This window comes from Nanorana parkeri, unplaced genomic scaffold, assembly GCF_000935625.1.
Source record: "Nanorana parkeri isolate BGI_ZX_2015 unplaced genomic scaffold, ASM93562v1 scaffold178, whole genome shotgun sequence".
Lineage (NCBI taxonomy): Eukaryota > Metazoa > Chordata > Amphibia > Anura > Dicroglossidae > Nanorana > Nanorana parkeri.
The window spans coordinates 1765912-1778983 of NW_017306446.1; the positions used below are offsets into that span (position 1 = coordinate 1765912).

General features: G+C 44.3%; 1 protein-coding gene across 4 annotated transcripts in view; it reads right to left on the reverse strand.

The window, feature by feature from the left end:
* Positions 1-2533: 2533 nt before the first annotated feature.
* DES (desmin) overlaps positions 2534-13072 on the reverse strand; it is a 27036-nt gene continuing 16497 nt past the window's right edge. Inside the window, exons 7-10 of one of the 4 annotated variants that reach the window (XM_018554936.1) lie at positions 11241-11284; positions 10683-10765; positions 6438-6474; positions 2534-2872 (exon numbers count right to left, since the gene is read on the reverse strand). In XM_018554936.1, the coding sequence (XP_018410438.1) occupies positions 6469-6474; positions 10683-10765; positions 11241-11284 (133 nt within the window). In that variant the 3' untranslated portion in view covers positions 2534-2872; positions 6438-6468. Of the gene's footprint in view, positions 2873-6437; positions 6478-7016; positions 7062-10682; positions 10766-11240; positions 11285-13072 lie in introns of all 4 variants that reach the window. The other 3 variants (XM_018554935.1, XM_018554933.1, XM_018554934.1) reach the window with 3 other exon arrangements.

Here is a 13072-nt window from a genome sequence, read left to right on the forward strand (position 1 = left end):
TATTGGTGCCGAAACTCCATGCAGTGACACTTTGCCCAAAACCATCAAATCAATTTTAAGAAGTTGAAAACCAGAGAACCTTTCTGGGAATTTAACCTATTCATACGTCTAAACCACATTCATTGTCCTTTTACGTATATTCACCATACTGAACACCATAATAAAGTGTGAGCTCTTCACACCCGGGTCCTCGTTACATATTAACACTCGTTATCTGCAGATCACATCGACAATTCCTCAGCAATACTTCATATTTAACATCTAAGCTCCATATCTGCTGATGTACAGGTACACCAGAGACTACAGGGATGCCTATAGGGTTTGTCACTATGTCAGTGTGAACATGCAGAAGAATATAGAAATGTACGGGGAGAAATCACCAAAATTGTTCCATTGTTGAAAAACACACATTTTGCAACCAGCTCAGATGTGACTTCTCAGGGCATTTTTTTTCCTTCACAGTGAATCCCTGTGGGCGGCAGGGTTTCAGAGCGGTTCCAGCGTGATTTATTAAAGAGCGTTTTTATTTGCGTTTTAGCGCTGAAACACAATTAAAAACAGCCAAAAACAAGCTGATCAGTGTGTTTCCATTATGGAAATCTATATGGAAAACGCGCTGATCCGCGCAACAAAAGTAGCTCAAGGAGCATTTTGGGCGACAGGCGGTTCCCATAGGAATGTATGGGATTGTTCATGTAGGCATTTCAGCGCAACTGGGCCTGACAGGTGATCATCTCAAAATTATTTAAAAGCTGGAGTTCTGCTTGTTGGGGAGAGCTTGGCCAACAGCTCGCGGTATACTGAGCTTTGGGTCACGGGAGAACGCTAGTTTGTGTTCTCCCGTGACCCTTAGGAGAACTATGGGGAAAAGCCCTGACCCCATAGTTCTCCTTTAATATGTAAGTACGCACAGCATAGTGCAGATTATGACACATACCTACCTCCTGTGTTGCCCTCCGAAGAAGACGGGTCCAGGATCCTGTCACTGTTGTGTCCACCGAAGCCATTGCCTCTGCTAGATCATTCAGGGAGAAAGATCCCATGGAGATCCTTTTCAGCCATTCGGCAGCCATCCCTGATGCAACTCCTGCTCATGCAAACAGAAGTTGCATTGTCTTGAGCTCTATTCCTGACAGTGTATACAAAAAAAACAAAAAGTCACCGGAGGCTGGGGAAAAGGTTTTTAGCAAAAGTGACTTTGCTTATCTCCTCTGCCCCAAACCTCTATCTCACATTGACTTTTTGTTAAAGTGACTTCAGTTCCTTTTTAAATAGCACTCAGTAGACATATTGCTCCCATTTGAAGATGAATCACATACAATCTGGCCCAGTGGTTACTGGAGTCTAACATGCCTTAAAAGCTAGATGGAACTGTCACTACAAGAACCTTCTGTAAGTGCAGTTTTCCACTAGATGGTGGTAAATCTCTATTTCTATTACACACATTTGTACAGTACTATAGGGTAGGTAGTGTTAGGTATTCCCCCAGACATAATACTAAGGTCATCCCATCCCAGCAGCAATAGACTTCTGACATTTTTTTCAGAATGTGGCAGTAGCACCATTGCAGTCATAAGAAACGAATGCACAAACAGCTAACAATTTACGAATCTGGCCTTTTAAAAATCTTGGTACAACTTGTATATCAAATGTCATAAAAAGGACTGTTTAAAGGAAATGTGTCATGAAATAAACAGGGAGGCTGCCATTGCCAAGCTCTCTATCCATAAATGCTAGTTGCCTTCAGAATTTTGAGTCAATGACCCGAAACAATCATGCAGACTTCCAAAACAGAACTTATGAAAGCCGGGACACCAACATGAGGGCCAGGAAACTTTCATTTTACAGAAAGAGGCCAGTGATGGCACATCCCCGTTGACAGGTTTATAGGTGGAACCACCTCTGAGCCCATTCATTTGCTGACTAGAGGCGTCATATTGATAAAGTCAATAGTTCTTGGCAAATGAATAGCCTATATGGTTGTGTAGAGGTTGGGTACCAGCTACATGAACAGGAAGATGGGCAGGGAGCTCAGATGTGACAGCATTCAGTCAAATGTATAAGTTGGCATTTGGCCAACTTGAATTATAAGCCATAAGGCGTGCCAAAAACCTGAACATTATTTTAAGGGTTCTTCAGGAAGGAAGGTTGAGAAAGAATGCTACATACGTTCCTGTATAGAAGAATGGTGCCACCCCCTGGAGGAATATATGGACAGTACAAATAAGAGGGAAGCCAAGAAATTCAGCTTACAGCAGAACCGTGATTGGCGTGCCTTAGGAGGTGTAGGGGAAGCTTACGCTACTAAGGTCATGGAGAGCTTTCCAATTGAAAACGTATTGGAGAGCTTTCCAATGAAAAAAAAAAAAACAACCATATTGAAAAGCATTATGTTAGGTCTTTAACTGCATTGTGGGACATTACACAGCGGTCATCTATACTACAGTGTGGACTGCATTGAAATTAGGACAATGGTATACAGCCTGGTTGCATGACTGGCTTGCTCCCTTTGAAATGATTGGGGATGCAATGGTTTGTGAAAGTGTTGTTTACTTTATTTCTGGTTTCATTGCATTCTCTCTTGTAGTGATGGAAAACTTCCAAGAGGGTACTTGACATTAGTTTTCTCCAAAAAGGGGGGAGGGAGGGGGGCACTCTAACATGAGTTGGCCCCCTGGCAGTCTTTATGTTGGGGAGTAGTGGTGACGGGTGCAGGAGTTGAGTGGTGAGGGGACAGCATAAGATGGCGTTTTGTCCAGCAGGGTTGCGCTCAGGCTGTGCACTGTGGTCAGTCGGTGCTCCTGTGGTGCTTCTGTCTTCATTCGCCCACTCACAGGACCTCTTGATGTTTTTGGGAAGCCTCACTAACAACCTGTGGACAGAAAAAGGCAAGTGAGCTTACCATGACAGTTCCCTGGAATCATAAGATCTAGAGAGTTATTATTTGCCGATTCCTGCTATTATTAGTGTCCCCAATTCAGTATAAATACCTTATACTCAAGCTAAGACTCCCAATGTTTAAGGGTGAAATTATTTATCTTGGGAGTCTCAAATCTGCCTCTTTACATATGGCAAGAAGTGGAAAGAAAGTACTGGACCTGCAAGGTTATCCCATTGGTGTGGCTGGCCAATTATGATATGAAAGACTCAGTATAGGTGATCTGACTACCAGACAGGTAGTTTCTAGATCCCAGAGGATCTCCACTGTCTCCTTGGTTTGTATTGTCAAATTGCACGTTTCATTCAATAGTCCAGATAAATATTATTATTATTATACAGTATTTATATAGCGCCAACAGTTTGCGCAGAGCTTTACAATGTAAGGAAGACATTACAATTACAATACAATTCAAGACAGGATGGTAAGGAGGGCACTGCCCCTGAGGGCTTACAATCTGAAAGAGGAGGGGAAGTGATACATGAGGAGGTAGCTGTGTGGGGATGAATTGTTTGAGAATGTGATGGTTCAGTGGTTAGGTTGAGGTGGGATAGGCTTCCCTGAATAGAAGAGTATGTATTCAATGTAGGGTTGAGGGGACAGTAGAGAAATAGCCAACATGCTTCAAGGGGGCTTATACAAATACCCTCTTTATCAGGGCTTATTAACGGAGAACTATGGGGTTAAGGCTTTTCGCCATAGTTCTCCTTAGGGTAACTGGAGGACAGAAACTAGCGTCCTCCCGTCACCCTAGGCTCAGTATACCACGAGCTGTAGCTCGCGGTATACTAAGACGCCGCAGCTGAAGCGGATCCCGACAATTATGTCTGGATCCGCCCAGCTGCGTGAGTGACAGCTGGCTCTGCCTATCTAGAGGCAGAGCCAGCTGTACCCGCCCCCTCCCCCGTCCGTTCCGCCAGTCAGCGCTGGCGGATCGGAGCGGGGGGAATCCAGCCCCTCCCCTGTCACAGCAGAGAGCCGTGACAGGATCGAGAAGTGAGCGAATGCCAGTATGTGTTCGCTAACCTCACGATCTACTGAGCCGACCTGTGACAGTCTCATTGTCACAGGTCGGCTGGAACTATGAGGTGAGTGAAAAGCACCCACCTCATAGTTCTCCTTTAACTGCCTCCGGGCCGGCCGTAGTAAAAAAACGGCCGGCCAGGAGCTCTCTAGATCTGAGCGGGCGTCTTTAGACGTCCGCTCAGACATGCCCCCTTGCGCGCACCGCCGGGCGCGCGCGAGCGGGAAATGGCCGCAATTTAAAAACGGGCAGCGATGCCCGTTAATATACATGCGATCCGCCGGCTGTAAAGCTGGCGGATCGCTTGTATTTAGCGACGATCGGTGCGCCCCCCCCCCTCCGCTGCCCCCCCCGCCATTGTCCCGCTGATCCCGGGCTCCGCTGTGCCCGGTGCGAGCCCGGGATCAGCATGTCGCCTGTGACACAGGGGATCAGAGAGAGCTCGGTACACGAGCTCCCTCCGGTCCCCTCTCCTCTGAAAGAATGCGGAAGTGTTGTATAATACATCACTTCCGCATTCTTGTGTCACTCTCCAGCTTCAGAAGCTGGAAAGAAGCTGATGGAGCAGATCTCTGCTTCATCAGCTTCTTTTGGGGGGTCCTAGGTGACATTAGGGGTCTTGGAGACCCCTGATGTCTCCATAAAGAGGACCTGTCACATATTTTGCTATCACATGGGGGGGGTTTATTAGCCCCTGTATCTGATAGCGATAAAGTTTAGTGAAAAAAAAAGGAAAAAAAAATTAAAGTCCCCCCCCCAAAAATTTTAAGTTACACATAAAAAAGAATTAAACATTTTTTTTAACAATTGTAAAGTCCCCACCCATACATACACGTATGCATACATGCGTTGGGGGCGCATACGTGCAAAAAAGACGATTGCGCCCATTACGCCGCACATGTTACATATCGCTGCGAACGTCGCAGAGGGGGGTCTAAACACCTGGTCTTCAAGTTGCTAAGGAAAAACTGTGATGGCTTGAACTGGATACCATTTTGTCCAGTGTGTGAGAATGCACAGAGCTCTTCAGCAGGTAGTTTGGCAGGTGAAGAGCTCTATGTATTCTTACACACTGGACAAAATGATATCCATTGCCATCGCAGACCTAATACCTGTTTATCCTTAGTAAGCACTGATGAAGGGGGTATTTGAATGACTCCCCATACACAATGGCTATTTCTAAATTGTCCCCTCAAGCCTACATCGAATAAAGATGTATCTGGACTATTGAACAGAGTGTGGCGCTTCAATTCACAATCCTGCAATTCTGCACATATGGCTAAACTCTGCCTGGCCATTCCTGTACCATCTGCATGTTTTGTAGCACCATAAGAGCTGCAGATTGGAGGAAATGCAGATATATTATACACATTACACTGCTCTGCTACTTTATTTTTATCAAACAGTACAAGCACTTCCACTATAGCTACCCATACACCTTACGAATATCGGCCGTATTTCCTATGCGATCGCGCTTTCGACTGATATTCGCAAGGTTGATGGGCGGTGTACAACCGCAAATACTGTACAATTGATCGACTTTTGACTAACCAGCAGGTTAGAAAACTTGGGTCGATCGTACGATTTTCGCAAGGTTGGTGGCGTTAACGTACGTCAAAATTCGGAAGGTTTACACTGCACATGCGCATACAAAAATACGTGCGGACGATTACCGCAATTCGTCCAGGTGCTTTCTTTTAATTACCGCTGTTTCAACCTTTTCGATAATCGGGGCAGGATGTGGCCGCTGTATGAAAATCGTACGACAGTTCCATCATCGGACGAAAAGTGTTGGCCGATGATCGCAAGGTGTATGGGCAGCTTAAGAGTCTAATTAAAAATCTCTGCAGGTGTGCAAGGGATAATATAGACTTTTTTTTTTTAAAGGGCAATGGATTGTTACCCATTGCACAGATAGGTCTGGCCGGAGAAAGACCTTCTGAACCTCTAATTTCCATACATTTCCCAGGAAGAATTGCAATAATTTCCTCATTATACATCAGTGAATCCCATGTGTGCGAATGGGACATGGCAATAGTTAGTAGTAGGGACAGAGTTAGGAATTTCTTCTTATGTTGCAGTGCGAAGGCAGAGGTGAACAGACCACGAACACATTGTGCAAACAATAAGCAGCAGTGATGCACTGTGAAGCTCCATTGTAAGAATCAGGGCAGTACGTTGTCCATAACGGCCAATCAGATTCAGTGGACCATTGCAGTATTAAATAAATAAGACCTAGAGCACACAAATACATAGGGAGCTTGTATTTTTAAAGTATAAAAATCTTAACTGTAGGCTGCTAACAGGAAGCATGTGGTTGCTACAAATCACATTTCTGTGAATATAGCCCAGTAGAAGTAGCCAGACGTGGGAGTTGAATCCGTGATGCAAAACTCAACATTAAAATGCTGTAAAGTGACAAGGCCGTAAAGCTGTGACAGAGCCAAGTGAAGGGTCGTTGAAGACACAACTTACCAGTGTTCCAGAGAAGTGGGTGGGGGGGTGCTCAGTTCTGCTGGGACAATGACAAGTATGTGCATGTGTTATGAGGTGGCCTTGATCATCTTACATGGAAATGGCAATGCTACAGCATACAAAGACATTTTAGACAATTGTGGTAACAGTTTGATGAAAACCCTTTTCTGCTCCAGTATGATTACGCACAAAGCCAGCTCCATACAGACATTGTTTGATAAGTTTGTGGGGAAACTTGAGTGTCCTGCGCGGAGTCCTGACCTAAGCCCTACTGAACGCCTTTGGTATGAATTGAAACACTTATTGAGAGCCAAGTCTTCTCATCCAACCAGGCCCGGATTTCCCACAAGGCCACCGACGCCCGGCCTCGGGGCGGCAAGCGGGGGGAGGGGGGCATATTGTGGAACCTGGCCTTGGGGCGGCAGGTAGAGTAAATCCGGCCCTGCATCCAACATCAGTACCTCTGTAAAAAATGAGTCAAGGCAAATGGACTTGCTGTATTTTTCTTGAAGATGTTTCACTGGTCATTCACCTGACTCACTGGTCCACTGGTCATTCAGTACCTGACCTCACAAATGCTCTTTTGGCTGAATGGGCACAAATTCCCCCAGACACACTCCACAACTCTATGAAAAGCCTTCAAAGAAGACTGCAGGCTAGCCACAAACAAAGAGGAGGGGGACATTAATGTCCATGGTTGTGGAATATGATGTCCACAAACGTCTTGCTTTATATTATATGTAGAAGACCTTTACATGCTGACATGCAATCCCACGCATGTCCTGGAAACTTTCAGAATCATGTGACCAAGAATCCAGTTACTTTCCTCCTGTTGTACCTGTCCATCTTTTACTAGCGTGCAGCTGTTGTATTGATACTTTTAGAAACTCTCATGCAACAGCTGCTAGAGCCCCTCTACCTCCGTGGGCCTTGTGTCTGAGTGTGTACCGTGCATGTAGCATGTTCAGCAGTCACTATAAAAAGCTTGATGTAGAAATGAAATTGAGCTGCTGTAAATCACTCAACAGAAGGCTCAAAGCTTTTCTCCTGGGCTGATTCATAGCACAGGTGGAGACACTTAAAGGGGAACTGTAGCAATTTTTCAAAAAATTGTGAGCAGGAATGTTTTATATTGCAGAAGAAACATACTTTGTCTCCTCTGCAATAAGGCTTTGTACCTTCCTGTTCGTAATCTTATTTTGTGAGCTACGCATGTGCCTGGTGGACGGATGAATTGACTCCCATGCTCATGCAAGGGAGGTATGTCTTCCTGGGCCGGTTAATCAACAGCCGAACCCCGAAGAAGCCGGGAAGAAGATGGAGGGAGCTCGTGGATGTCAGTGGAGAGGAGGTGAGTAAACCTAAGGTAAGTGAAAAAAAACATAGCGCAAACATCGGGGCATTTTGACAAGTATAAGTACTTGTCAAAATGCCCTGTTTTTTCGGCCCTCACCCTGACTTGCCTTGCGGTAGCCCCGGGCCTGGTGAGTATAGTTCCACTTTAAAGGACTTTTTTTCTAACATATGCCACAAATTAGTAGCACACTTTTGTGCTATTGCAAACTTTTAATTAAACATTGATGTGTGGAACCAGCTCTGAGCCAGGAGGCCCAAATAGCAGGTTTTGGCAGATTCAACTTTTAAAGGAAAACTCAACTTTCATATTAAAAAAAAAGTATAAAATTGCTACACAAACAGCTTTGTATTTTAATGTTATTAAAAATGACCTTTCAGTTTTAATCTTTCCCTGCAATCATCTTCTAAACTGCCAAAGTATGAATATAAATATGTTACTTCCTTGGCAACTGGGGACGTTTGGTACATTACCTACAGAACGTCCTCGGGAATCTCAATCTCTGCTCGTGTAATTGGCTCACTGCAGCTTCGCATTGTTACAACACTGAGAATGATAATTTGACCATAGCAGGCAGATCCCCCCACTTAGCATTCTTTTGTCAATCTTTGCTGAAATTTGCTAAACCTCTATTATGATGCTCTTTCGCTGCCATTAAAATGTATGCCCATAACCATGGCAGTATTTAGACATCATACAGTCTTAGGTACACGTGATTGATGAATTCTTTTAGCGCCGGTTCCACATTTTTGTTGCATCATTATTCTTGATAAAACTAAAGCCAAATGTGCTGTCTGCCTGCATGATGCTTAAGGGGTAAGGTGCAAAAGGTGCAGGGTCAAAATACTAAAAAAGGTCAAAATACTAAAAAAAAAAAAAGAAGTGTAACCATCCCTTCTTTCTCTTTTCTTGGTCTGTACATATAAAAAGTAGCTGTGAATATAAAGCAGACCCTAAGATTTCTCCTCTGGCACTTGTAGCATTAGTCTTTACTGAGATAATGGCATGACATGAAGAGCCAATCTATTAAAAAATAGAGCATTGCCATGTACAGTAGGTGTGTGGCTAATGCAGAATGATGCCTAAATACAGGCTTGTGTAGAGGGAACACATACTCAGCATTACTGGGCTCATTCGTTCCTTTCTAGGTTAGCAGCATTAACTGAATGCTAAGCATGTGGCCTTTTACGTCATTTATTTGGAGCTGCTCTGCCAAGTTTCCAGCAGCAGTTTTAAAGAGTTACAGCGCTGAAGAAAAGGAAATCCTGCTCCTATTCTGGTATGGGCAGCTGCCTAGTGCAAGTGTTCCTTACTGGTGATTAGAATGGGGGAGAATCTTAAATTAAAGGAGAATTATGAGGCGTGTGCTTTTCACTCAGCCTCATAATGAATGAAACTGTCACAGGTCGTCTCAGTAGTTTGGGAAGTAAGCGAACACATTCTCGATCTATCCGTGCAGAGAGCCGTGACTGTCACTCACGGCTCCCTGCAGGGATTCCCCGCTCCGATCCTCCAGCGCTGACTGGCGGAATGGATGGGGGAGGGGGCGGATAAAGCTGTATATAATTCTCCTTTAACTTGTTCTCTACAGGACGATGCAACAGGTTCACTTAAATGTCCTCCACCTTTGTATATAATAATCTTCCCTTCGCTCCCTTACCACCTGAAGAGAAATTCCTGGTACTTCCAGGTATGAAGGAGCATTTCATTCAAGTCACTTCCTCCGATATCGTAGCTGTCAATCACAGGCCCCAATGCTGACTAATGGGGTGGTGAGAGTCCGCAGACTTCCTTCTCACCCCCATGTATTAACTAAGTGGTGGGAGAGTGAATGGAAAATAAGTATACGTGGGGGGCTAGGTTCAAGTGAAGCTGTTGTATTGTGCTGTTCACCTGGGAGTTTTGGGTGTCCCCGCCACCTTTGTGTTTTCCAGCTCCCCCAATAACATTCTCCATTATATAAAATAAATCAAAAATAAAAATACTGTTGTTATACTGTTGAACAAACTGTCAGGTGGTTTAAAGCCTTGGTTCTAAACTGGTGGGTCGTGACCAAAAAGTGGGTCGCGACCCCATGTTCAATGGGTCGCTGAATGCCTTCCACTTTTCTAAGTGAGAGGCTCCTCAGCCTCCCCCTAGTGCAGCACTGTCAGTTTTTGTACAGAGCAATCATTCAATATATGCTGCCCAGCGCCAAGTGTCGTCTTGAGGTGGGGTGGGCCGGGAGTTTGGCCGTGAGGGAGCTCCATCCATACGTGCATTGCTTACATCTCCCTCACGTGTCCTGTAGACGTGCCTGGACCGGAGTGACGTCACATTTTGGCTCCCGGCACCTCTACAGGCCGGCATGGGAGCTGTACAAGCAATGCACATAGAGCTCCATTACAGCACAGCAGCCCACACTGGCCCCCAGCTGAGGATTCAGCGTTGGGTCGCGACTTAATGACTGAGGACAAATGTGGGTCCTGAGATTACACAGGTTGAGAACCACTGGTTTAAAGGACAACTTTACTTTCAGTGAAGTTGTCATTTAATGTGTATCAACTACAACCCTCTGTGAATAGAGTCCTAAATATAAGGATGAGGGTTTAACTCAACCTTAAAGGACAACTTCACTAAATGTCCATCATCTGTCAAAACAGTTTTAACAGTAATGAAAAGTATTGCTTTTGTAGTGCTATTCATTGTTTGTGGATGGCATTGGGTCTTGCTGATAGGTATGACTCTATCTTGATTTGAGACCCCGTACTGTCTTTTAATGGAGTTCACACAAACCAAAGGACGAGGCTGGTTCTATGCTCATATCCACTGAACCCTCCTTTTTTGCCACACGTAACAAGTACAATTGATGCTTGGGAGACTTATTATCATTTCATATGCACTTGACTCACCTCTCCGTCCCGGGTCTCAATAGTTTTGATCATGACTGTTTTTTTGGTGTGAACTTCAGATGATCTCTGCTCTGGGCTGGTCTCTGGAGGCACACATAAAATGGTATGAATAAATAATCACACTCACAGGCAGTCTGTAGTAAAACTAGTGGCTATTAATGAGAAATACAAAAATGAATTGGAAGATTTACAATGCTTGCCGGCCAGTTTTAGAAATAATGGAAGGAGAAAGGGTGTTGTTCTTTTGAAATCTTTCAAAGTATTTTCCTGATATGTAATCACAAAGCAGATACATTGTTTCCTTTTTAGTGATTATTTTCCAGCCCCCTCTCACTTCTTAGAAGGTAGTAGAAAGTGGAAAGTGGAGTGGAAAGGAAATGTATGACATTGTTATGTTTCATTTACCTCAAGAAGATTCCACATCGGCCCTCAGCAGTCAAGGTCTACCCTCCGAGATAGTATATTAGAAGATAGCTGGGTGGTCCCTATTACTCATCTGTGTGGTTTGCATTGCTCATAACATTTACACTAATAATAACCGTATCTTGTTACACTTACCTCTGAAACTCAGTGCGGAATATGTCTGGATAGGAAGGCTGATCCTAAAACACACAATTTTCAGTGGATTAATTACTTTATTCAGTACTCACAAAGTTTTTGAAAACATTGATTAATACAATCCAACAGCTATAGTTTATTAACACAATACTATTAAAGAAACCTGTACAGAGGATGTTACCAATCTGTCCTAAAAATACCAGTTAATGGCTGTTGAGCTGATCCAGTGGCTTCAATGCTTTCTTAAGCTCCTTTCACACGGGTGGTCCAATCGATCCAAAAACTGACAGGCGGACCCGATCGGATGCCCAATGCTAGTCTATGGGCAGCCATGTGTAAATGGAGGGGGTGTCTATGGGCAGCCATGTGTAAATGGAGGGGTGTCCATGGGCAGCCATGTGTAAATGGGGGGGGTGTCTTTGGGCTGCCATGTGTAAATGGGGGGGTGTCTATGGGCAGCCATGTGTAAATGGAGGGGTGTCTATGGGCAGCCATGTGTAAATGGAGGGGTGTCCATTTACACCCGGTTACCCCCGCCCCCCGGCCAGATCCAGAAAAAGAAACAGAACGGTGTTCTGTTTTGACAGACCTAATTGTTTACGTCAGATTATCCCAGATTTGGCACAGACACATGGCCACTTACATCCAATTCTCCATAGACCAACAAGGGGGTCTGGTCATTTCGGTTTTTTTCCTTTATTGCAAGATGGAGGAAAAAACTGGACGGACATGGATGTCACAGAGGTGATGTCCGATCCTTCACGCTCCGATCAGGCAGGGGATCTGTGCATGGATCCCCTCCTGATTAGCCCGTGTCAAAGGGACCTTAGTCACTGACTGCAGATCAGGAGTTCTGGCCTCACTCTGATTTCCCTGATCTGCATGCTTGTTTTGAGTATCAAAGTATTGTAGCCAGACATCTAGCTTTTGCAAAAGGAGATCAGTAATGGCAGCCTCTGTGTTTTTTTCAGAGCATGTTTACCCGATCTGCATAGTTGTTTCAGGTCAGTGATAGAAAGTACTGAAACTATTAGACAAGACTGATAGCCAGGCAACTAGCATATGCAGTAGAGGTCCGTAATCAAGAACGGTTTGTGTGCAGAGCCTGTTTTATTAGTTAATATTTGTGCATTGGTATGTTTCCCTGTTTCCCCCTCGTGTTCGCTACCAGTTAGTACAATCCTTGCTTAGAAACTCCCAAACTGCACATGCCTCCTAGTTAGTTTAGTTCTCATCCTTGTGTTCAGAGATCTTTCAGGGAGTCAGGAGGCTTTGCAATCGAAAAGCTTTTTTACCTTCAAAACAACAAAAAAAACCTTGTAAGGTACGGAATTAAAGACTTCTGAGTCTTTTTGGTGAATTGGCAATGCCTGTGGATTTTGTTGAGTTGCACAGGCTGGATCTCAGGAGGTATATAATTTGCATAAAGCAACATTTGAGACATAACAATCTCATTTAAGTTTTTGGGGTTTTGTTTTGGATGGTTTGGGGAAAGGTTGGGTTTTAGATACACTTTAAATGGATATTTCAAGTATCCATTACTTCTAAGTAACGATGTATGACCAGTGCTACTGTATATAAAGGAGCTGCAGCAGATATGAACAGAGATACTGTAAAAGTAGGCTCTAAGTCCTAAGGACAGTGCTTAACCTACACTGAATAGTCAGTGTGTATCAAGAATAGGAATTATATAGTTACATAGCAGGTGAGGTTGAATAAAGACACAGGTCCATCAGGTTCAACCTATATATAGTGTGTGTGTGTGTGTGTGTGTGTGTGTGTGTGTGTGTGTGTGTGTGTGTGTGTGCTTGTGGGGGTTTTTTCGTTTTTTA